Below are 25,683 nucleotides of genomic sequence, written 5' to 3' on the forward strand. Positions count from 1 at the left end.
TATAAAGTGACAAGTTTTATGTTTTAATGATCTAAGTTTTTGCATTATAACAATATGAGTTATGTTACAATCGGAATTGACTTTTTTTTTTTTTTTTTTTTTTTACACCACGTAATAAGGTGAAAATATCTTGTTATAATAAACCAGAGGTGGGAAAAGTATGAGACTATTGTACCCAGGTAAAAGTACAGTTTAAAGGCACAACTTCACTTTAAGTACTGAGTAGCTACTGAGGAGTTGTACTGTAAAATTTGATCTTACCTTATCGGCAAGCGCAACAAGAGAATAGATTTCCAAGCTGATTCTTCAGATCAAGTCTAACCTCTTAGAGTAAAGTAAAACACACAGCAAAATTGACAGTGTCAGTTAAACTTATATAGAGTTGAATTAAGAATTCAAAAGGTCCTATATTGGCCCACACTATATTTATTTAAACTACACTCATGAATGTGTTAAATATTCTACAGTACAGCAACACTGAAGTTATTGCCAAAAGTCTGTGGCAAGGTGTGTTGCCTCTGGCAAGAACAAAACATAGAGTCCACCTAATATCAAGGCAATACATACTGATGAAGAATACACACTATCATAAACCTAAAGTCATCGGCAGGAACACTAACTCAGTGGATAACTTCACTCACTGTGCAAATGTGTCTCACATCAACAGCAGTCCACCAGAAACATGGTCTGCATGACAAGGGGTGTGGCACGGGGGGGGGTCAAATAGAGTAAAATAAATGTTTTGGGGCCCCTGCTCCTCCCTTCAGAAAAGTCCAAATGGTTTGGTTCAAGAAATGCATATGCAGTATTGTAAGCATTTTCCTAATGTGGGGGTATTATGTCTCACAGTTTTGGATTAGGCTAATAAACATATAATATAATGTGAGGGAGTAGTACAAATAATTTCAGTCCATCTGTCATAAAAATATTGCTCATTAATAAAGGAAAATTATAGTTAAAAATCCATTAAAATGCATGGATATTTGTAACATGACAACATTTTTTGCTTGGCTGGCAGGCAAAGGGGGCCCTGTGTAATTTTCTCTATGGGGGCCTAAAATCCCTAGCTACGCCCCTGTGCATGAGCAAAAGAACCCCACCAGGTACCCCTGTAGAACAGGCAACATCTAAACACAACTAAACACATTTAAAACACATCTAAAACATTTGCCCAAAGGCATGATGGGATTTTAAACTGTGCTCAAAAAGGAACCCAAAACAAAAACAACTTCTTAATTAGAGTAAATGCAATTATTTAGTTATTGCCCCTGTGATAAACACATTGCATAATAACGTGATACTTAACTTTTTTTGGTATTCAGAAGTGGCAGTTTCCGTAATATATTGAAAATAACTGCTTGTTATCGTTATTGGTTATTTAATTACGCGTTAGAGTCATGTTATTTTATATATTTACATCCTATAGAGGGCGTGGTCGTGCGTTAATGCAGCTTTCAAATGAAAGACATTTAAAAGAAGAAGAAACGTCCCGCTCCCCGGTGAATGCTGGGAATTGTAGTCCTCAATGTAAGCATTTACCTTTACTTCCATTGTAAGGTGGCTTCTTTTGCCCTACACTTCCCAACATGTCCCTGAAACGGAGGCTACTGCAAGAGTTTGCCGAATGACAAGTGAGTTTATCATTTATTAACACTGTGTTTTTATCGAAAGTAGCAGGGGAAGCTCGTTTCGGAAAGTAAGTGTATCATCTGTAGTTTTTTAAGCGGTGGCTAACAGCTAGCTTCGTTGTCATGGTAAGGCTAGCCAGGTGGACTTTTTATAGGTGAAACTTTACCTTTTAGCTTGCTAGCTAGCTTTGAAAGAGTTAATGTTAGCCGTGTGTCTGTTTTTCTAACGTGCTAACGTTACAAAGGGGTTCACGTTGAAGGAGTTGAGCAATGTTTGACTTATAACCCGGGCTTCCATGAGTCTGAATAATTCTTATCTTTGAGTGTTGGTTAGCTCAATGTCACAACTTTAAATGAATGTGGAGAATTTCACAACGAGGAGGCATTGCGTGGGAACGCCGCTAAGGCTAAGTTACGCCCCCTGAAGAACTCGTTGAGACAGTTAAGGCTCTAGCGCTGCGTCTCCTCTGTAAGCCGATATCTGCAACTATATTTGACGTATCTTGCTTAGATACGACTGCCAAATATTTGCGGTCTTCTGTGTTTTCTGCAGGTGTTAACTCCTTACCTCAGCCATTGGAGTAAGTCTTGGCAGCTGCCACTGCATCATCTCTGCATTAGGACGTTCAGTATTGTACGTTCAGACAGAGGTAGGTCACATTTGTCTGTTTAGTCATAATCTGCAGATTCTTATTCAACTAATGTCTCGACTGACATATTAATGATAATAAATGTTTGTCTTTCTTAACAACTTCAGCCTATCTTTGAATAGGCATTGCTTTAAACACTAGCAAATCTTTTGACAGAGGAAATTTTACAGCTTAAATTTGCTGTTGATCATTGTTGTTATAGCTAGCTGGTCAGTTGAGCCACTGTTTGGTAAAAGAAAAGGATGGATGTATTGGTCTATATTTCTCTCAAGATTATGTGCAATTAAAGGGCAGCATTTTTGTACTGAGGACTAGCAGGACCAGAAAATTTGAATCTTTACAGAGAACAGTCAGGCACTTTTGATGTGTCCAATCAATGTTATTAATCCTTAAACTATTAAATAATAAATAGTTGCCCATTACTTACTAGATAAAGGGAAGCACTGGCATATTCTTATATACAAGGCTGTTCTTGACCTTTCCTTCTTCTCACCGTCTGACCTACATCAGTCAGCAGAGTACTGTAACTTTTCATCTTCACTCTCAGAGTCTGTCTGCACCAAAGGTCAAACATGAACCTGGAGAACGGACTTCAAGTTTGCTGCTCTCTTTGCATAGAAGGAATTACAAAAGGACCTAAAACTTAATGACTTGGTCTCATTTGTGTGCTTTTGAAAGGATGTTTAATGTTTTGGAGGCAGCCATATCTTTTTGTAGATGTTCTGCCTGATTTCTGCTTTTTATGATAAAAGCTTAATTTCTTTTGAACTATTCCAAGTTTCCTAATGTACTTTTGTGCTTCTATAATGCTGCTCATTGTCTGTCTGTTACATAGTTAACAGTGCTGATGCCTGTCAGGGACAGGAAATACAGAAGGAATACATTTTTAGTCTCTGAAGTTTTTCTGACTTATGGGTGACTTATCAATTTCCTCCTTTTGTTTTACAAGGATGTTTTCTATGCTATAAAGTTATAATGTGTTCATTGGTTCCCAAAGTGTGGGCCAGGTTCACTGGGTTGTGTGAGGTCAGTATTTAAATTTCAGAGAGATAGAAAACGATAAAATCGTGATTACATGATCTTGGTTATGCATTATTTTAAGTCTCAGAAGTAACATAAGAAGGTGCTAGAAGGTTTAACTCATGTCACCTCTTTATCATTTATTTTGTCTGGTGCATATGGTGTTACAGTTTAACTGGTGCTGGATTAACTGGTGACACTCTTTTTTACAATGCCATCCACTTCCTGATTTTAAGAATTTATCAATGTGTTGGAAGACGTTAATGCCACTTGTGAAGGGTTTCCTGGGCCACAATATACATTTACAGAGTGAATGTTAGAAAAGAAAGTTTGAATGCCTTATCAGATGTCTGATTAAAACAAAACAAAACGCAGTGGCTCATAAATTTAGGGTGTCATCAGGATCTTTTAAAAAGTATGAAAAATACTTAAATGTAGGATTATATGGTCTTAAATTTTGTAGCTTTTTTCATTTTTTATGTGGAGGTTTTAGGGTAGTTTTCATGCTTTTTTATATTAAGTTTTAACAAGGAGATTCTGATGGAACTCCACTAGATCTGATGTCATTCTGCACTTGTGTTCTGTGCATACAGCTTTGCCTTATCTCTAACTTACAAGTTAACTGTATGATCAAGTAGTACGTTCATGTTAATGATGGGTTAAGGCAGGTTCAGAGAGATGGTTTGAGAAGGTGCTGGAGCTTAGGCTGATACTTGTTAACATTCAGCAGGATTTTGCAATAAAAAGCAGCTTAGCAGTGACACCTTTGCCTAGTGTAATACTATCACAGTCTGTCATTGTTAGCACTGCAAGCATCTCAGATATAGCTTTGATAGCATATTACAGTAATAATACTATCTGCATTTGTATTGATCAGAGCAAATAAGTTCAGTTATTCTGTCAGATTTCTCTTTAGTGAATTGCAGTGTTACTTAACATTGGTTTTTTTTGACATTCTACAGACCTTAAAAAAAAGAACTACATCATTGATGAAATCTTAACCCAGGTTGCTGCATTACCACAGATTACAACGAAGGCTGTAGTGGGTGGGTTGCAGAAGTCCCTCATGTAACCACCAGCAGTACTAATTTGTCTGCATTTTCTTCTAAAGTTAACCCTTAGAGCTCATGTGGCATAGAACTGTGCTGCATGCACACCCCTTTGTAAATTGATTGGTAACTCTGGAAACGTAAGTCGTAGGCACTAACTTGTTTGTTCCTATGAAAGCTCTCCGTTGTGCCTTTCTAATTATGTTCTCCATGCATTCGTAGCTCTTACAGAACATTTTCTGGTGAGCCCATAACTTGGCTGACTTTCCAGTGTCTCTGAGAATGGCGTTTTTGTTTACAACAAGAAGTGACACAATTTATAAAAACGTTAATAACTTTTGAACCATAAGTCATGGACACTTGCTCTATTTTTCCTCTGAAAGCTGACCCTCGATGTCTCCATAGCCCGAAAGGATTCTAGCAAGGAACTTTGGTGACTTTTCAGGGTCTTTAAAGATAAAATCCATGGCGTTAGACCTGAAAATAAGCATCTTTTTAATCTATTTTTAAACCATTTTTAATCATTTACTTCAGCTTTCTGCCATGAGCATCGCCATAATGTTTACTTGCAATGCGTTGTAGGAGGGCTGTTGACCAATGGCAAGCTGTTGCGTCTCTACTTCTTTGAGGAATGGCACAAATGGATCTAACTGCAATAAAGAGCACGGACTTTTTTTGTATACACTCCTGATCAAAATTTTAAGACCAGTTGAAGAATTGTAAGAATTTACATTTGTCACTGTTGGATCTTGAGAAGGTTCTAAGTAGAGCTTCAAAATGCAAAAAAATAATAAAAATAAATTTGAGTAAGCAATTTATTGAAAACAACAATTAAACTGAAGTAGGCTGTTCATCAGCTGATCAAAGGTTTAAGACCAAAGCCTTTAAAAGCCAAAATCTGCACAAAAATGTGGATTCAGTGTTGTTTTCTGTCAGGTATTCACATTTTCATGACCTCCTGATGGCAAAGGCATCGGTCTTTGAATGTGGTCGGATTGTTGAGCTGCATAGGCAACGCGCTATCGCTGCTTAGGCTGGACGCAGTAAGACAGTCATTTGGAATTTCTTAAAAGATCCTGAGGGTTATGGAACCAAAAAGTGAAGTGGTAGACCCAAAAAAATTTCACCAGCACTGAGCTGGAGGATCCAATTGGCTGTCCGTCAAGACAGGACAAACTTTGACCCCAATTAAGGCCGTTACTGGTGCCGACTGCAGCCCAGTAACCATCAGACGGCATCTGGGAGGGAAGGGCTTAAAAAACAAAAACGTCTTCAAAGGCCTCATCTCCTTCAACGCCCGTTTGGACTTTGCAAGGGAGAACCAAACATGGGACATTGAAAGGTGGCAGAAAGCTTTATTATCCAATGAGAAAAAATATTACCTTGATGGTCCTGATGGCTTCTAACTTTACTGGCATGACAAGGAGATCCCACTTGAGATGTTTTCTATACGGCACAGTGGAGGATGTGCCATCATGATCTGGGGTGCTTTTTCCTTCAATGGAACAATGGAGCGTCAGGTTGTGCAGGGACGTCAAACGGCGGCTGGCTATGTGGAGATGTTGCAGCGGGCATCCCTCATGACTGAGGGCCCTCGTCTGTGTGGTAATGACTGGGTTTTTCAACAGGACAGCACTGCAGTTCACAATGCCCGCCTGACAAAGGACTTCTTCCAGGACAATAACATCACTCTTCTGGACCATCCTACATGTCTGTGCAAGTCTGCAAGGCTGTGCAAAGAAAAGACTTAGTCACTATTGTATACTGTGTGTTATCAATTAAAATGTTTAATTTTCAAATTTTGATTTGTTTGTTTCTTTTGTCTTTAGAGTCCTATAACTTTTTAAAATTCAAGTGGCATTACTGTAGCAGATATATTCTTAATGTCCAGGTTGTCCTGCAAAATAAGGATGTATAGAGCTTGACTGTTCACCACAGGGTTGATGTTTTCCAGGCTTTTTAAGACAAAAAGTCCAGGAGAGATACGGTGAAAAAAATAGCTGTGAGCTCTAAGGGTTAATCCTTATGTATGTGACTTTCCTTCTCATACATTAAATGTTTGTTTCCCCCACAGCGTCGTCATGAGGTACTTTTGGCCCCGTGCGTGTGTATTCGGTTCGATGTCAGCAGCGTTTGGTTCACTCCTGTGGTCGCAGCAGAAGTCTGATTCAGACCAGGGTTCATCCAGTAGCTCCTCCTCCTCTTCTTCCTCCTCTGACACAGACCCCAGCTCTCCTTATGAACTCAAACTTGTCCAAGTCTTGTTTCGTCACGGCGCTCGAACGCCGCTGAAGTCCATACCTGATGTGATGGAGGTGAGACCTTTTTCCTGAACTCATTGACTGTTTATTTATGTCTTTAAAAGATGTGAGAAACATAACACATTTGTCTTTTAAAAGGTCCAGTGGGTCCCAACACTATTAGAGCCTCCTCCACACTGCCACATCAACTATGTGGTGACAGATCTTAATGGCGGCCCAAAGCCCCCGGCTCCTGTAGAAGAAAGCTATCGGAAGAACATACTGACCGTGAGTAGGTGTGTTTTGTGTTGTTGAGTGCAGTTGTAAAAGAAAAGCCTTTAAGTGACAGATCCAGGTGAGAGAACGACTGACATTACTGTGGGCATGATAAGAGCTAACTAGATTAAAAAGATAGACTTATGGGGTATGTGGTAGTTGGGAAAATACTGGTTTAATCCATGAAGGCATACCTGTGCCAGCACTCTGATTTTGTGGAACCTGGCATCGATGACTGCAGAGATAGTCATCAATAATGTTGCCAGTTACTCCTTTGGTTTGCTGAGGTTAAATGCTCATCGTTCATGATCAACAGGGTGTAAATAAGATGCAATAGTCCTTTTTGATTGAAGTATTTTTGGATGATGATCTTATTTTTGGAGGATTCAGAAACACCTTTATGTCTGGTCAGTCAGACCTTCTCCCTCTAGTGGCTACTTGGATTCATTACAAAGCTACACAGATGACAGGAAAGCCAGTCCTTTCATTCACCTTCTCTCTGTCATCCAGCTGATCTGTGTGTAGGGATTCCCAGTTAGATACTGTGTCCTGTTTGGCAGCTGCACTGCCCATAGAAATGAAACTTTCCTTTGCACAGTTAGCTGCTTTGCTAAAGAGGTTTACTGCGCTGGGTTTAGCTCTGAAAACCAAATCCCACAGTATGGACTTGTGCCATCCTTGTACTCTGAGTTTGGCAAGTGTGTGTTCTTTTTGGGCACATCTGTGAGTTAAACTTGATCCTTTTTGTCACACTTGACAGGGCGGCACGTACCCAGGTCAGCTGACCACAGTGGGCATGCAGCAGCTGTACGAGCTGGGCAAGAGGCTTAGGAGGAGGTACATCGAGGAGACGCATTTCCTCAGCTCCACATTTAGCCCAGCCGAGGTCTAGTAAGTGGTGCACCTCATGACAGAAATACAGCTTTGTACTCCACGGTTGCATTACATTGAGTTTAAGAGTGCGGTACAAAGGATATCAGGCTTTACTATTTTCTAGCTGGCTGCCTTCCACGACCTATTTCTTCCATTTTTAGTGTGCGCTCCACTAACATTGTGAGGACCATTGAATCTGCCAAATGCCTAGTAGCAGGGCTCTTCCAGCAAAAACAAAAAGGTAGGATAAAAATCCATATGTGCGTGTTATATATTCCATTCTGGTTCCTGTCTAATCTGTTTTTCTGCTCTGCTGGAAGACCCCGTGCCAATATTAACAACAGAGGCTGAATCTGAAATCCTGTATCCCAACTACCATGGGTGCAAGCTGCTCAAAATCCTTGGCAGGTATGTGGAGAAAATTTGCCCCGAACATCACACGCACTCTCTTCCCAAAACTGGAGAATTGAACCATGTGTTGTGCTAAATTATAATCCGAGCTGAGCCGACTCTGACAGGTTGTCATTGTGTGTCTGTGTTTTGTGCCCAACACTGTGTGTGTGTGCTCCACTCAGCCACCGCTGGGCAGAGTCGTCCACTCTGCCAGACATTGCAGCAGACCTGCAGAGCATCCAGAGCGCGCTGGGCATCGCCTCTCACCAGCACGTCGACTTCATCCTCATTAGGGACGACATGGTTGCCAGAGAGGTGACAGTGCTGCATCATGATTCACTTTTATCGGGTCTCGCCACGAGCTATCAGAAAACATACCACTGATATCAACACTGAGCCTGGCCTGAGGCGACAGCTAGCTGCTGCTTATACAAGATGAAGCTCTACAACATAGCATCAGCTCATCAAGTATCCAGAGATTAACAAGCTAAAATAGCATGCTTTGAAAGTGCCACTGTTTACTCTTTGCAGTAATTGAAGATATTTTAATTGAAGTTCTCATTTAATTCATTATTGCATTGATGAACACTTCTAATTTTGTCTGATGGGAATTCATTACTGGAGAGATGGAAATAATTTTAGCTGAGTTTAATCAGTAGGGTAATATTAGACTTCAGAGGGGCATTTTTCCCTATAAATGTTCAAATAACCATGTTTTAAATGTGCACCCCGGGGCCATTACAAGATCTGAAACAAGACAGCAGGGGCTTTTTATTTTTATTTAATATTTTCCCCCTAACCAGCCATAGCAGCCAAATACTGAAGCCTATCTAACCTCACATTGTTGCTGCTTTTAGCTACAACTCATTTACACTCTGAAAAATTTAAGCAACACCTTTCTGAGTTAGTACAGCGACAAATATAAAAGATTATTTCAACCATCTCGGCTTCAGAATGACTCCTTTCATTTCAAAGTTGCCAGCAACGGAAACCACTCAAGAAAATACATCTTTTAAAAGACAAACAGGCAGATTTCTTAATAAAAAAAACCAGCTCTGGAAAAATAAGCAAAGCCTATCATCAAAACAAAAAAGCTAATAATGTGTCACGTCTTTGCAAATTGACAGACACATGGCCTGCCCTGCCCGCCAGGGCTGGATACCTGGAGGACTAAAGTGGAGCAGAGAGCAGTGGACATGATCTGCCATGTCTACGAACCCAGCAAGAGGTAATTCAGCAGAGGAGGGGCTTTAACAGGATGGACTGCACAGTTGAAGTGATAGTTCAGTACTTTTGAAGTGGGGTTTGTGTGAGGACTGTGTCAGTATTAAACAGACGTGAGTCGTTTCTAACCTGTAATTTAAATAATTCTAAGAAAAAAGCGCTAAAACTCAACGTTGGGGTAAATGAAGGCTATAAAAGAAAAATTCTCACTGCAAAATTCTCGTACAAAAATTTGGAGTATCCACCAGCAGAAGCTTTTTTCTCTGTCCACACTGGTCCAAAAAGTATCCTCTTGTATCTCAGCAAATGGTGTGTCATATTTGCTGTAAAAGTTTTCTGCGAATCCTTCTGTTTGGTTGAGTTAGTCTCTTTTGAAGCCTGCAGACCCAAAAATCTGATCACTGCTGCAGGCAGAGAAACATGTATGTGGTGTGTCAAAGCTGTGCTAAAGTGAAGATGCAAAGAAATTTTCTAAATATTGCATTTACTTTGCCATTTATCCCAACTTAAAAAAAAAAAACAGCTCAACTACATGGTGCAAATGACCATGTCTGTTTAGACACATAGTCAAGACCACTGATTCTCAACTGGTGGGTCGGGACCCAAAAGTGGGTCACGGAGCAGTTTTCAGTGGGTTGCAACTAGGTGTCTGAAAAAAAATGGTGGTAAAAGTCATGAAGTCCTTATTCGACATGCATGGATACCTTTTATTTTACTCTGTTTTACTGTGAAATTGGGTAAATCTAAATTTTTGAGCAATATTTCAACTACTTTATTTCTGCTTCTTTCAATAAATAGCTACTTTTCCCATGATATTGAAATTATTTCACAAGTTCTCTTGAAAATTGGCTAAAATCTACACATAATGATGGGAAAGAGGGTATAAAATTGGTCAATTTTGTCCCTTTACTTGTTTATATCAGTTTTTGTGGTCCAATCATTCTCCAAACTGCAACATATTCAATTAACTAAACATTTGTTGTCCACATTTTTTTTGGAAACTTGGGTCGCGATCGAATAAGACAGACTGGTGGGTCCTGAAGCCCAGTCCCAGCCTGGACCACTGGTTTAGCTGGGTTGGGACACATGAGTGGGTCCTGAAGCTATTTCTAGTTGGTCACAAATGTGTGCCAGGAAAAAAATGTGTGGTAAAAAGTTTATGATGTATAAAAGCCCTAAGAGGACATACGGTACATGTATGCATTTTTGTAAGGTTTTCTTGTGATGACAAGATTTCCCTATTTTTCTTAAGATAGCAACTTATTTATCTCCTTTTCCTGGATTAAAAAAAAGAAATTCCTTGAGACATAACTCAATTTCCATGATTTCTTGGGGAAAATGCATAATATGAAATGTATGCATAATTGTCCTTCTGTAAAGATGTGCTGTTTTGTTCCATTCATGATAACATTTTCATTAAATACATTGAAGTGGTGGAGCATTTTTAAGATCACAATTTCTCGTGACGCAGTAGTGATGGGTCCTTATGACTGACCAGTTTTGAAACACTGGTCTAGATTCCACGCTCACAATCTGGCAGGTCTCTCCTGCTCTAACTTTATCTCCTGTGAATACTACACTTACTATCAGCATTGCTACTGACAAGTTGTAAGTTTAATAGCCAGGGTAGATGCAGGAAAGCTTTTAACGCATGGAAATTAACAGTTGGAAAAGGTAAAATAAATGTAAAGAATCACGGTTAGGCTGAGAAACTGAGAAGAGGAATCCACAAGGAGCTGGAGTGTTTTAAGTTTTATCCCTTTTTACTTTACATGTCTGTTAATTAAAGAAATTTTAGGATGAAGAAAACAACTGATGACATTTGATAACAGGTGAAAATTCATACACACAACCCTCATACAATCCCACTTCAAAAATAGGGAACTATCTCTTTAAAAACTGACCTGTATCAGTTTCAGTAATGAAGCATTCAATCAATGTAAAGGTTTAACCTCAGCATGTCTTTAATTCTTCTGTATCTGTTTTGTCAGGGAGAACTTGCAGCTGTGCGTGGGCCCCCTCCTGCACACGTTGTTATCCAACATAGACGAGAAGCTACAAGGCACCTCATCAGAGCCTCGCCGGTAGGACAATCTCCACAGCATTAAAACTCAAACACACTTGAGTCAGGCTGATTTTTTTTAATCTCCTATCAAACAGGAAGTTGTATTTGTTCTCCGCACATGATACCACATTGATTCCCTGTCTCATGGCTTTGGGGGTCTTTGACATGCGATGGCCGCCATATGCCGCCGACCTCACACTGGAGCTCCACCAACATCGGAAGACCAATCAAGCTTTCGTTAAAGTGTCATACCTAGGCCAGGTAGGGAATCAGAACATAGACGTTAACTGTAAACTCTGGTCCATGTGCTTGTTTTTCACTCTCCTCTCTCTGTAGGATCTACATATACCCAGCTGCAGCAGTGTCTACTGCCCCCTTGAGGAGTTCAAAGAGGCCCTGTCAGGATACTCACTGAGCTCTGAACTCTATAAGTCACTGTGCAACAACACAGAGGGCTTGATCAAACCTTGAACCTGCAAACAAACAGTCCCAACATTACAGTTACAGGTATTAATATGCATCATGTGTTTTCCATCCTCATTTCTCACTCCATCCAGCCACCAGCAGTCATTATACCTCACTGTCAGACTTCAGCTGTTTTACGCACATGTCCTGGACTACAGAACCTTTTAAATATCTTCTAGTTTACATCTGACTTTTGGTTCATAATTCCACATATTGTTTCAGCGGTAATTTATTGTTTATTGAATAATGACGTGTATGTTTTAAATGATTTTTCTATACACTATATGCTTTATATTGGATGCTCTGTGGAAAGGGGAAAAAAATCACTTATTAAGAGTGGAGTTTTTCCATGTTTCTCTGAAAGTCAACACATCTTAAAAAAAAAATAAAAAAAACATTGACCTGATGACAAATGTATTACTTTATTTAAATCTTAAAAAAAGCCAAACCAATCACTCTTAAACTGGAGTTAATCTGTCATTTGTCTAGGACTGTTTTCCTCTGCAGACTAATACAAATGTGCTTTTCTTCTACGTATCGACTTTGCCAGGAAATTTACATCTTTGTTATTGATTCACATACACCTAAACGGTGAGACTGATTGCAATAAGGTCCACAGGAACAAATTAAATAAAGCAGGTAATACTTTAGGTTAAAAAATAAGCTCTAAGCTCTTTACTTAGAAGTTAAAATCACCAAATATGGAAATCTTAAAGAGCTGAATTAGAATGCACCGTTCATTCCTGCATCTTAAATAATGCTTTCACATTTATTCTGCCGGATTGGGTTGTGTTTACAATCAAATCTGTCATTTAATCATCTCATTCCTCAGGGGAGTACTTTTCAATTCATGTACTGTATTTAATGTTAATCACCAGATGAATGCAGGAAGTGGACATTTGTGAGGACGTGAATGTTTCATAGCCATGTAGAGACAGGGAATGGCACTTTCAAAAGCTGAAATATGAGATTGCCTTATTGTGGGGATCAGACTACAGTAACGCGTGTATCTCATCAGCAGGAGTGTACTTAAAATGTTCTGGTTTGAATGGTTGAGGTATGAATAAAGATTTTGATCAACTTTGTCTCTCTTAGCTCATGTTTACTGGGCTCTGTAGTCCTACCAATGCAGTAGAAACTAACAAAGCAGCTTGAACAGAGCAGTTGAAATGTGTTTACTCGCTTGGATTGATTTGGGAAATTCTACAGGTGGGTCTCAAAAAATTTGAATATCAGGTTTGTTTTTTTCCTGAATGATTTACTTGAAATTTCCCTTAGTGGGACAAATAAAGGAATATCTTATCTCTTTATTTCAGAAAGTTACATTTCCATAAATTCTAGATTCATCGCATACAAAGGGAAATATTCCAAGATTGTTTTTCTTTTATTCTTGATTATTCCAGCTCACAAAAATCCACTACATCTAAATATTAGAAAATTGTGGAGAAGTCCAATTTGCAAAGGTTTCCTGAGCTTCAATCTGTCGTTCTGGTACAGTACACACAACTGCGATCGTGGGGAAGACTGGGAGGAATGCCTTCAATTGTCCAGAGGACATTAATTGATGCCCTTCACAAGGAGGGTAAGCCAGAGAAGGTCATTGCTTAAAGGCTGACTGTTATCAGAGCCAAAACTACCAGAAACTTGTTTAGCCATTTAACTGGCCTGGCATGAACCCCATAGAGGATCTCTGGGGAAATGTCAGGAGGAAGATGAGACACCAGACTCATTAATGCAGTCGAGCTGAAGGCAGCTTTCATAACACCCCAGCAGTGCCACGGACTGATTGGCTCCATGACATGTCACATTGATGCAGTAATTCAAGCAAAAGGAGCTCCAACCAATACCTCAGTGCAAAAATTTGCATACTTTTCCAGAGAAGTCAACATTTCCTTATCATAAATCCTTTTTCAGTATGATGTTTTGTGATATTCATCAATATTAAAAAAGTCTTGAGGGGCACACAGCCTAGCGGTCTATGGCACTACCCATGTTTGCGGGTGGCCCAGGTTCGAATCTGGCTCGTGGCCCTTTGCCACATGTCTCTGTATAGTCTCTCTCCCATTTCTGACTCTATCCACTGTCCTCCTCTATGAAATAAAGGCATGAAAAGCCCCCCCAAAAATCGTTCAATTTTAATGATGAATCTGGAATACTTGGAAGTTTAATTTCCTGAATTAAATCACAGGAAAAATGAACTTTTTCATGATGTTCTAATATTTTGAGATGCACCTGTATGTCCTCTGAAAACAGCTCTAAACCAAGTACCTCATAGTAAGTACCTGATAAAATGTCAACTTGGCAGTGCTTCTTAGTTTGCCTTTCTCTCTTTGTTCAAGCTAAATGTAGGAAAGCTGGTTTGACGTGTAGAAAGACAAAGACGCCACCTGTCCGTGCAAAGGACTAGATGTGAATAGTCTTGAGCCATGTGACACATACACGCTCACACACACGCCATAGACAACATGTATATACCAAAACAATATCTTTTATTTGTAGTCCATCACCACAGCCCTGGTAGGCTATTTTTGCACCAAAGCCAATGGAGAAACACATGACAAGCTTATACAATAGAGAAAAGAGAGGAAGTCAACTGGATGGTAAGCAGTACGTGTTTACATTTCTGTCTCACTCTGGACAGCACATCTGTCTTACTAAATTTTACCCGATCTACCTAGCTCTAGTTCTATAATACCTGGCATACCTGCTGTGCCACTCCTGTCGCATTCTGCTGACCTTTTGGGGATTATTGCTGTGGGAATGATTATTACCCAGAGTCAACAAGAGAGTCAAAACAAAACAGGAACACAACAGGAACAAGAAGAACACACATAGCACATCTGGGTATTAGCAGTATTATTCACGCTGGCGAAAGTTGAGTCCTTAAAGTAGGATCCTCACACTTAATGTGTTGCTCTCAATGGTAAAAATAGAGAAAGAAGACGCTTTCTGCAGACGGTCCATGTTTGTGCTTTTTTAATAATACTATTATCTTAATGAGGTCATAGTTTGGTTTGTTATACACTGGAGTTACAAAGGAAATTAAAATAGACTAAAATTCGAATAGCCCACCAATGGTAAACAGTACAGTATTTTTAGGGGGCGTTCCTCCCCCAATGAAATTTGGGTAAGAGGAGTTGAGAGGTCACTGATAGAATGCCTATACATACAGACACATACATACATACCACACAAACATACAGTCTGTCAAGCACGCACACGCATTCTCACACGTATATACTGTACAGAAACAGTCAAAACAATGGAGCGGGAGACAAGATGGAGTTCCACTAAAGTCTTCACAAAGCACAAATTCTTATTCCTTTCTCTTGTTCCACACCACTTTTGTGACAAATTTTGCTTTTTTTAATTTGAAAAAAGTAGACATATACTGTAGCATCTCCACGCTGACTTGTTAGATTGATTCCTCTTTGATGTCGAAGTCATCTTTATAGTCAGATAATCAAAAAACACAAGAACAGTTTTTTTTTTGTTTTTTTGCGAAAATGATGCACAACAATCCCATACATTCTGAAGTTCATGAGTCAAAATTCAATGTTCTTGTGGCAAAAAGTACTCCAATCTTAGCCTGTCCAAGTCTCCACTGGTAGAGTTCCCACAGGACATTACTATGTGACTGGTAAGCTCCATTCAGTTCATTTCTGAGCAAAAACTCCTCTAGTATTATACTTCCTTTGTTTAAGTCCATCAGAGTTTTCTCTCCACATACTAGGACCTCGTCTCCACCCTCTGTACTGTCCAAGAACATTCTAGATACAAGGTTTCTGTTGGATTAGAACATTCCAGGGCCCGGACTGAACCCCATGTCCATGTCACGCGGCCTCATCTGACCCCCCATCATCATTGTCTGCTGAGGGGGGCCGCCCATGCCTTGCAGTGACATCATCATGTTAGGTGAGCCGCCAGGGCCTGGATGGGCCATTTGTCTCCCCTGCATCATCCCTCCCGGACCCCCAGGAGACATCATCCGGTGCTGGGGTCCCATCATGCTTTGGCCCATGAATCCCGGTGGCCGCATTGAGTTGTGGCCAGGGTTTCCCATTGGCATGTCTTGGGGGCCCATTCCCCCACCAGGGCCCCCTGGCATCCCCCCCATCCCCTGCATGGACATCCCCATCCTTGGTGGACCGTCTCCCATCATGCCCTGCATGGGGAAGCCAGAGGGGTGTGGTGGTTTTCCCCCAGGGTTGTCTCCTCCACCTCGGGGGAAGTATGACAGAGTCTGGCTGGGCTTCTCTGATGGGATTATCCTGGACAGATCAAACTCGGGAATACCTGACGCTCCCGGCCGCATCACTTCGTGAAGGTCTGCATCGCTAAACCCACCTTGCATGTTGTTGAACTCCGGCCCTCCAGGGGTGTTGGGCTTGCACATACCCCCATCACCCCCACCCCCATGAGGCATGTTCCCCATTCTTCCTCCCATAGGCCCTCCCTCTCCCTGGAAGCCCATCGGATGCCCAGGGAAGCCTTGGGGACCAGGACCGTTGTGCGGGGAGAAAGGTCCTTGTTGGGAGGGGGACTGGGTAAGGGGGTATGCTTGGCCTCGATGAGGGTAACCCATGCGTCCCTGGGGCATCATTTGAGGGTTTCCCATACCAGGATCTTGGGGATTTGGTGGTATCATCATGCCGTGAGGCATCATCCCTGGGCCCATGTTTGGGGCATTAGGCGAGGGCATCTGTGGGGGCATACCATGGGAGAGAGGCTGCGATCCCATGGGATTCATCCCCAGGGGGCTGAGTGCAGACATGGGTCCAGCATTTCCAGGTCCCATCATACGAGGATTGCCTTGGTGATTCATTGCCATACCTGTAGGTACAAAACCAGAATTGATTATGCATTCAGTAAAATACCTTTTACAGCACAATGTGTTTTACTATTTAAAAAAATGACATAAAACTATTGTAGATATCTTACCATTGTTGTTCGTTGATGGCAGGTTTGGGGAGCGAGCTGGGGGCGAATCATCATCAGAGCTGGCGACAGTCTTTATGGCATCGTGGTAGAGTGGGGTGGAGCTGGGCATTGCAAACTTGGACATGCGTGACATCATGATGGAGAGAGGATTCTGGGAGAGAGTTGGCTCAGGGGGGATGGTGTACGGACTGCCAGACGGGACGTTGCCTGGGTGGGACATAGAGCCAGATGGAGCCCCTGATGAAGGAGGGGCTGAGGGAGGACCATTACCACCTGGAGGTCGACATGATGAGGAGGAGAAGACACAAAACTGAGATGATTAAACACAGAAAAAGAAACTTTAATGTTTGAAGACTGTTTTAATAATATTAGCAACAGTCAGTGTTTCTCTGAGATTACAAGGAGCTAAAAAAATGCAGCCACCAGAGGGAGCCACTGGACCATAACCAACCTAACCCCACCCCTCATACAGATGTGGTAACTCAATGAATGTTGCATGTAATAGATAACCTTTTCTATTATAACATTAACTTCCAGTTATTAGTTGAATAATCTAACTCTGACATTAAAAGGACTAAAATGGGATAAGTCAAATATTTAAAGATGGATGTTTTTCATATATCAACAAATGATGGGGTTAGCATCTTACAGTGATAAACATAATATATAATTTAATACTTCAAGAAACGTCAGCCAAAGAGAATCTGCTTGAAACAGCAAAAAAGGGCGAGAATAAAGTGTTATACCTTGCTCCATGCTGCCCATCATGTTTGGTGAGGTGATACTAAGGGGAGGCTTGCCACCCTGCGGTGGAACTCCAGGACTCTGCATGGGTGGTTTTGGGGAGGAAGCCCATCCTGGAGAGGGGTTAGGAAGAGAAGGAGACCTCATATGAACCGGAGAAGCACCAGCTGAGCCCATCATGGAGTGGGGGGACTTCATGGGTGCTGAAGATGGAGGAGCTGGAGGAGCATTGGGACCTGTGGGACCAGTGAGCATGCCAGCCAGCTGGGACGGTGTCTGAGGGGATTTAAGGTTTCCAGATGGAGAGCCCATCATTGGTGACTGGACTTGCCTCAGAGGAGGTGACTTGAGTGGGTTGACACTGGGAGAGTTCCCCCCTCCTGCTTGGACATTCAGATCTGCTGGTTTGCGCCCCCTCTGACCTTGTGAAGGGCCACCCCCAGAGGGGAGGTGGTTCATACGGCCATTACCTCCTGTTGGTGTAGATCTGTGCTCTGGACCAAAGGCTGGATCTGCATGTGGACCCCTCATTCCTCCAGGACCACCTGGGAAAGGCCGACCAGGCCCCATGGGAAAATCTCCAGGCTGTGACTGCTCAGAGAAGGGAGGACCCTGTATGGGTCTTCCCTGAGGTCCCATATTTTCCATTGGTGGCCCTCCACCTCCTCTCATTCTCATCATCTCATCAGGACTCATGTTCATTGGATTATCTCTTAGTTTGGAAGGGTGCATATGAGGTCCTGGTCCAGGTCCAGGCCCCATGCCAAACTCAGGCCCCATTTCCCTGCCCCCCATTCCCTGAAGCCTCGAAGAAGGACTCATAGGACCATCTCCTGGCATTCTAGGAAATATACCCATGCCATTACCAGGTTCCATTCCTCCTCTTTGGTGACCCATCATCCTTTGCATGTCCATCATCATCCCAGGAGGGATACCCTTCTCTCCACCCATACCTTGGTGAAACATTGCCTCCTGGACTGACTGGGGATTTGGGAAGCGCTCCCCACGGCCCCCAGGACCAGCAAACATTCCTCCAGGTCCTCCTGGGAAGCCTCGTGGTTCTCCCATCCTGGATGACATTTCGTCAGGCCAGCCCATGCCAGGCCTTGGAGGACCCTCCATCTCAGGATTCATCATACCAGAGAAACCAGGCATCCTCTGTATATGTGGGGGCATTCCCCTGGGGCCGGGGCCAGGTCCCATGCCCATGCGCTCCTGGTAGGGCTCTGGTGGACCACCTGGCCCTCCCCACATATCTCCTGGTCCCATCTGGTAGGGTGGCGGGGGCCCTCGCATCATGCCACGTGGACCATGGGGATGCATCATCATGTCTGGAGGGAGAGGCCGGTGTTGTAATTCTTGTTTCTTCCTCTTCTCTTCATAAAACTCCTGCTGCAGCTTCAGCCAAGCCACCTGCTCTGGGGTCATCTGATCTCCATCTCCACAGCCCCCTGGACCCCCCATGTGTGCACCCATTTCATCCTGTGGAAACGGGGGCATGTCCCTTGGACCATGGGGTGGACCAAAGGGTGGACCTTGTGGACGTGGTCCTCCTGGTCCACCTGGTGGTCCAAGGCTCTGAGACTGTGCCATCATAGCTTGTAGGGGACCCTGCTCAGACCTTCGGGGTGCACCATCAGGGCCTCCATCATGAGGTCCACCATGAGACTGAGGGGGTCCTGCTGGTGGGGCATCACGGTCATCAGGAAAAAGCATACGCTGAATATCTCTCAAGGTCTGCAGAGAACGCTGGCGATGCTCCAACTGTTCTTGGGAAAGACCCTCTGTGTTGGCCTCCATGTTCAGCAGCTCCTGCGCCAGTTGCTGCTGTTGTTGCTGCTGCTGTGGTGTCAGACCTGCTCCACCAGAACCTCCACCCTGCCCTCCTTCAGGTGCTGTTGGAGGGTTGAGGCCTGCCTCAGGTTGGGTAACAGGGGCCTGGTCAACTGGGGCATTAGCGTTACTGGGGCTACTGCCAGGAAGATTTTTGGATTCCATGCCTGCAGAAGATGACCCTTCCTGTGGAAGAACACCGGGCTGGCTTCCTTGGTTTGAAGACTGGGGTGGGGCTGGCTCTGCCATGCCAGGTAAGGACGGCTTGGATCCAGGCTGGTGGCTCTGGTCTTGGGCATGGGAGGGGGTTTGCTGGGGAGGCTTGGAGTCATTTCGGAGGGCGCTAGCTGCATTGTTCTTAAAAAGAGAGAAACAGGAACAGGATTAGTAAATGAATATCACTTTTTCAATACATGATTGTTTATGTGCAAAACCAGACTGTGTTTGTATTTACCAGGAGGAGGTGAGCTTTGTCCTTGCTGTTGGAGATGTTTTTCATGTGGAAGGTGATGATGTTTTCTGAGTGGCCAGTTAGAACCGCATCAGCTGCCCTGAGGACAAGAAGGCAGACAGTCAGATATCAGTCATCAGACACAATAAATGTATGTTCATGTGTATGTGTGCACATCTGAAAGACCATGAGCCGGATGAATGAGCGCTAGATAGGACCATGAAGGTAAACCTAAGGTCAACAGTCTAAGTAAACTATAACTCACACACACCTTTTACTGAGCATCAACATCTTTGAGCTCTAATTCCTAACAGTGTTAATTTAAGGATGGATTTAGGCCATAGCTAGAAGAGTTTTCTGAGAAACAAGGGTAATGGGAAGCAGCAGCACTATACCCATAATCTGAACTATGATTTCAGTTAAACTTATATAATCAGCTCTATTTTAAAGCAATCTAATAGTAAAGACTCGTATTTATGCTTTATCAATATTTAAGTGACTGAACTATACTGATGCAAATACTGACACACAGTGCCTATGAAAAGTTTTTACCCTCTTATTGATTTTAAAAATCAGCCATGGTCAATGTCCTTTTGCTTTTTCTACAGAAAAGATTTACTATAAAACGCTCTAATGTCAAAGTGAAAACAGATTTCTACAAAGTGATGTCATTTAAACAAAAATATATAATGTAAAATAAGTGACTGCAAAAATATCCACCCCATTTAAGTGACTGACCTAATTCAACAGAGGTCCATCCAATTCATTCCAGTAGTCTCATAATTAGTGAAATGGGAATCACCAAAGTGCAGTGAATGTGTCTCAAGTGACTGTAGTATAAAGACACCTGTGTCTGGAAGGTCCAGTCACTGGTTAATCAGTATTCCTGGCCACCATTTCACCATAAAGACAAAAGAACATCCCAAGCAACTCAGAGAAAAGGTTACTGAAAAGCATTAATCAGGGGGTAGATGCATCTTTTTTCCAAGCTACTGAACATCTCCCGGAGTTCATCAAAAAATGGAAGGAATATGGCACATGTTTAAATATGCCTTGATCCAGCTGTCCTCACTGAGTGCAAGCATCAGCAGCTGAGATGGAAGAGACTCTGCACAAAAACAACTGTTGCCCAGGTTCTTCACAAGTCAAAGCTTTATGTGAAAGTGGCAAAGAGAAAGCCACTGCTGAAGAAAACTCATTAAATCTCTACTAGAGTTCACCAAAATTCACGTGGGAGACCCCATGGTCAAGTGGGAGAAAGTTCTGTGGTCTGATGAGACCAAAAAGGTGTGTATTTGCCATCAGACAATATGTTATGTTTGACAGACACAAAACGCTGCACATCACCACAAAAACACTATCCCCACTGTGAAGCATGCTGGTGGGAGCATCACGTAGTGGGGATGCTTCTTGGCAGCTAACCCTGGAAGGCTTGTAAAGGTAATGGGTAAAATGAATGGGGCAAAATAAAGGAAAACCCTGGTGGACAACTTGGGTGAAGATTTATTTCCAGCAAGTCAATGACCTGAAGCATACAAAGAAAGCTACACAGAAATAGTTTAAAGACAACTAAGTGAATGTTCTGGAGTGGCCGAGTCAAAGTCCAGACCTCAATCAAATAGAGAATTTGTGGCTGGACTTAAAAGGGGTGCAGTCAAAGGTGCATTTACTAAATACTGACTTGCAGGGGGTTAATATTAATGCAGTCACTTATTTTAACTTAAATATTTTGATTTTATTGAAATTGCTTTGTAGAGATTTGTTTTCACTTTGACATCAAAGATTTTTTAATACATTTTTTGTCAAAAAGCCAAGTAATATTGACCACGACTTTATTGATTTATAAAATCATCCATGGATGTGAACATTTTTTATAGGCACTGTACCTTGAATGCTCTCAACCCAATCTCTGGTTGTGTTTGTCCAGCAGTCCAGCACTGACATTTTTGTCTATGTGAAAAAACTAAACTTGCTTTGGTCTGAGTTTTTATTATCAAAGATCTATTTTGAGCTAGTCTTAGTCTGATCTCCCCCACAGACCAACTAACATTTTAGCCGTAGTTTCGGGCAACAAAATTACCACCGGCCACAACCAAAATATATATTTTAACTTTAAGCGTCCTTACTTGTTGGCCATCTCAGTTGTGAAGACATAAACAAGTTTTGAGCCCGGTTTCTGGCCACTAGCTGGTTCTGTGGTGGATCCCTGGCCTCCCAGTGTATTGTGGGAGGGTGTGGAGGAGCGGCTGAGTCCGGTGTTGGAGGTAGAATGTGTGACAGAGTCCTGGGGCTTCACGTCAGTGGAGTTGCAGTCTATGAGAAAACAATAAGGGACAGGAACTGTTTTAGGACTGGCACAGGCTTATGGGGAATGAAGTTCTTCTAAGGAGCTGTCATGAGTCAAGTTGATCAGCGAAGGGACTACTACGCATGCATGGATGCATGCGTTGACACACTTACTGAAGAATCCTTTGTCATCTTCGTCACTTTCTCCCCCAGAGCACCAGTCAGCTCCACTGTACGGCTGCCTCCTCTCTGCCACGCACATCCTCTTCACCCTGCTGCTGTCTGCAACCACAAATGCACACAATAAGAAATATTTCTGGGTCCCTTCTGAAACATACTTCTAATAAAAGAACCTCTATGAGTAATTATGATGAATTTTTTTTATCTCCAGTACTATTCTTTGGTGTTTTTGTTCTTAAAGTCCCAGAGTTTTCACAAAAAAAAAACAATGATTTTGACATGTCTATTACTTTTAAGATTTTGTGAAACACCTTATAAATCTTTGAAGAGCTTGATTAAAAAGAGCGTTATAGTGAAAAATCACTTCACTGTAGAGATCTGGTTGTATACTCAATACTTACAGCACACTACTAAATAAAGTCACACAGGGGCACAGGAAGGGAACAAACTTGCTTGAGCACAGTGACTACTTATGAGTCAACCGAAAACATCGCTGCTCAGTCACCTTTCCTAACTACTTCAAACTATTTCATCATTCTGATGAAGTAAAAACAAGATTCCATGTTTGTCAAAACTAAGGATTTTTTTCAGTGATGGTTCAATAAAATGAGTACTGTCGTTGTTTGTTTGTACCTTTTTCCTCACTGGTAGGTGTGCCGCCCTCTGGCTGTTCAAAGGACTCCACTGAGGTGCTTCGCTCCCTTTTGACTTTAACCTTGGAGCTTTGCCCAGAGGTCAGGCCTTGCCCATTCTTCAGCCCCATGCTCCCTGCCACATTTTGTGCCCCTTTGGCACCCAGGGTCTTGGCATCACAGGGTGAGGCCTGTGATTGGCTGCCAGTGCTCCCTGGTTTACTCTGATTGGGCATTTTAGAGTCCATCTGTGTGGCAGTGGAGGGAGACATGACGGGAGGTGAGCGTACCATGGCCTCCGTCTTAGGTTTAGGGCTGGCAGATAGAGGGAAGACAAAAAGATTGAAGATTAATTTAATACATCCACGGCTTACACTGAGCTTAGAAGAAAAGACATGGCTGTTATATCAACAATCATAGCCTGGTTAAAACATCTCTCTAATTCAAATACAATGGTCATTTTTTGACACAGCAACCTTCCAAAATGCTATCTATTGTCTCAAAATACATTTGTGAACTTGTTTGACTTATGAAACACAAATAACTGAAAGCAAATGGGGCATATCAGAAAAAAAGCCTGGGGCTTGAAGCTGGGTTACCCAGCAGTCAAAGCCTGGAGCTGCACAGAAACAAGAGAACAGAGGGGGTTCATAGACCGCTTGTTAACCATGAGGTCTGAAATCTTCTAGCTCCCCACCGACTGGCTTACTCATGATGTTATTAAGCAGTAAAGGAAGACAGAATAGAAAATGTCATTGTTCTTCTCCCCTCCTTTTCTTCCTTTGCAATCACCAAACACAATTTGATTATGGCATCCAGCAGTTGGCATGGCCGTCTATGAACACAAGATTAGGTTACTGGTTTTGGGAAATTCCTTGCAGCTTAACAGTGAAATCTAAAGGAAAAGACAATGGAGACATGGGCCATCTCTAAATGACTGCTGCTTGTAAGTTATGAGTTCAGTTCAGGCAAGCAGGACACATCCAACTGGCAGAGAACAGCCTTACCACACCCTAATCTCTTTCTGTGTCTCTCCCTCTCACACACACACTTGTAGAAGTAGCATGAAACAAATGCCAACATGTCCAAAAAGCACAGCCACAGCCTAGCACACTTCATGTACACACACAGACGCACTGCTAACAGAAAAAAAACAGGGCAAAGCCAGAATTTTGGCAGTCCAGGGAGCCGTTTCCAGAGGCTCCGGAGCCATGAGTCAGCAGGGAAAACCTCCAAGCTCAGTGTACTCTCTGACCCTGGACCAGCTCTGGATCGCACATTAAGACCTTCCAGGTAAAAGACAGGAGCAGGAAACTGATCTCAAGTCTGCGTTATACCAAGCCTTTTCTTGAGCTCTGAACGGATGAAGTTGGAAGTAGAAGGCCCACATGCAAAGGTCTGTGAACAAATGAGTGACATGTAGGACTCACATCTGATCTAATACATTATTATGATTGTCAAAATGTTTAATATTTAGATACTCTTTAAATGTTTTAAAACAGAATTTCAGATATTTTAATGGTTGATGATTTTACTGTAAAGTACTGAAACTGAATGAAAAACTTCAGATCTTTACTCATATTTTCAACCAAAAGCTGCCTTGAAGAGAGAAAGCTCTGTATACATCACACACAAAATGTTAGCAACATTTTAATGTTTTTGTATGATGTAGACTTTATGCAGGAGTTAGTCTGCATTTTCTAAAATTAAAAATAAACCATGAAATATCGGGTTCTTAGGGCTTAGAACTGGTAACAATAACATTTGAGTTCCCTCAAAATCAAATGGAAGTTTAAAAGTCTGGTATCATGAAAACCGTAAACATCAAACACATGTGGTAACAATTTTGAAAGGCAACTGTTGATGGAGAAAAACACTTGTTATGTTTGTGATTATTGGCTATTTCCCCCAAATGTACATGGCTAAAATAAAAAAATGCTAAATAAAACCTTCTACAAATGACCAAGCACCTTTACCTAAAACACAACTACTCATAGCTTTTTTCTTGTTGGGGTGGGTCACATCATTTCCCATGACATGAATAATAGACAGCTTCTGTACATTTGCTTCTTAACACCTTTCCAAAAAAAACTGCGTTCAATATTAACCTTTCGATTAATAAGATATCAAAGTTAGAAAACATTATAAACACATGGATGGGGGAAAAAATCATCCTAAAAAACATACCAGTTAGAATAAAGCTTATTGTCAGAGTTCAAGCAACAGCCAAGCCTTATATGTACTTCAGTCAATGTTGTGTGTCAATATAAGGTAGAGTATGCCTTATTTTCAAACATAAACTTGTGCACAGTAACACTAACAAATGTGTGTATTGTGCTAGCTTAGGCTTGCCATACAGTAGACCAGTGCGTCCCAAAGTGGGGGCCCACCTGTGGGTCCCAGAGGTTCTATAGGTGCATAGTTTGAATTGAAGGAAGCCCCCCCCACCGAAAAGGGCAACAGTGCACCTGAAAGCCTCAAATGAGATGCTTTGGGGGAGCTCTAAAAAGCTGTCAGCATGTAGGTTATTTTATCTTATGAACATTGCGTTTTCTGAAATGTAAAGCTATTAGTATAAATATCTCAGTGTTGTTTGTTTACTTCATAACTTCATTAAAATTTTCAACCATCTGTCCCCACATATCAACAAAATTCTGCATCTATTCCTACTGTGGTCATTTATGCATGGCAGTGCAGCACTGAAATAGAGCCAAGAATTACGTAGGTACCTGA

At 42.0% G+C, this 25,683-nt stretch overlaps 2 protein-coding genes across 6 annotated transcripts in view; one reads left to right on the forward strand and one right to left on the reverse strand.

The window, feature by feature from the left end:
• Positions 1-1,546: 1,546 nt before the first annotated feature.
• On the forward strand, positions 1,547-12,963 carry acp6 (acid phosphatase 6, lysophosphatidic). 3 transcript variants are annotated; one of them, XM_041807865.1, is made up of 12 exons: positions 1,547-1,631; positions 2,182-2,278; positions 6,422-6,662; positions 6,747-6,875; positions 7,624-7,754; positions 7,898-7,977; positions 8,057-8,144; positions 8,312-8,444; positions 9,257-9,357; positions 11,345-11,437; positions 11,514-11,679; positions 11,755-12,963. In XM_041807865.1, exons 3-12 carry the CDS (start codon positions 6,429-6,431, stop codon positions 11,887-11,889), a joined length of 1,290 nt encoding a protein of 429 aa, XP_041663799.1. In that variant the 5' UTR covers positions 1,547-1,631; positions 2,182-2,278; positions 6,422-6,428; the 3' UTR covers positions 11,890-12,963. The 3 variants fall into 3 exon arrangements, with proteins under 3 accessions (XP_041663799.1, XP_041663798.1, XP_041663800.1); XM_041807864.1 differs by lacking the exon at positions 1,547-1,631 and adding an exon at positions 1,636-1,696; XM_041807866.1 differs by lacking the exon at positions 1,547-1,631 and adding an exon at positions 1,970-2,097.
• Positions 12,964-14,844: 1,881 nt separating this feature from the next.
• bcl9 (BCL9 transcription coactivator) overlaps positions 14,845-25,683 on the reverse strand; it is a 48,553-nt gene continuing 37,714 nt past the window's right edge. For all 3 annotated transcript variants that reach the window (XM_041806897.1, XM_041806899.1, XM_041806898.1), the window contains 7 exons: positions 22,952-23,265; positions 22,313-22,420; positions 21,979-22,165; positions 19,856-19,952; positions 17,571-19,758; positions 16,825-17,097; positions 14,845-16,716 (listed from right to left, as the gene is read on the reverse strand). In XM_041806897.1, the coding sequence (XP_041662831.1) occupies positions 15,677-16,716; positions 16,825-17,097; positions 17,571-19,758; positions 19,856-19,952; positions 21,979-22,165; positions 22,313-22,420; positions 22,952-23,265 (4,207 nt within the window). In that variant the 3' untranslated portion in view covers positions 14,845-15,676. The remainder of the gene's footprint in view (positions 16,717-16,824; positions 17,098-17,570; positions 19,759-19,855; positions 19,953-21,978; positions 22,166-22,312; positions 22,421-22,951; positions 23,266-25,683) is intronic.

This window comes from Cheilinus undulatus, linkage group 15 (assembly GCF_018320785.1).
Source record: "Cheilinus undulatus linkage group 15, ASM1832078v1, whole genome shotgun sequence".
Taxonomy (NCBI): domain Eukaryota; kingdom Metazoa; phylum Chordata; class Actinopteri; order Labriformes; family Labridae; genus Cheilinus; species Cheilinus undulatus.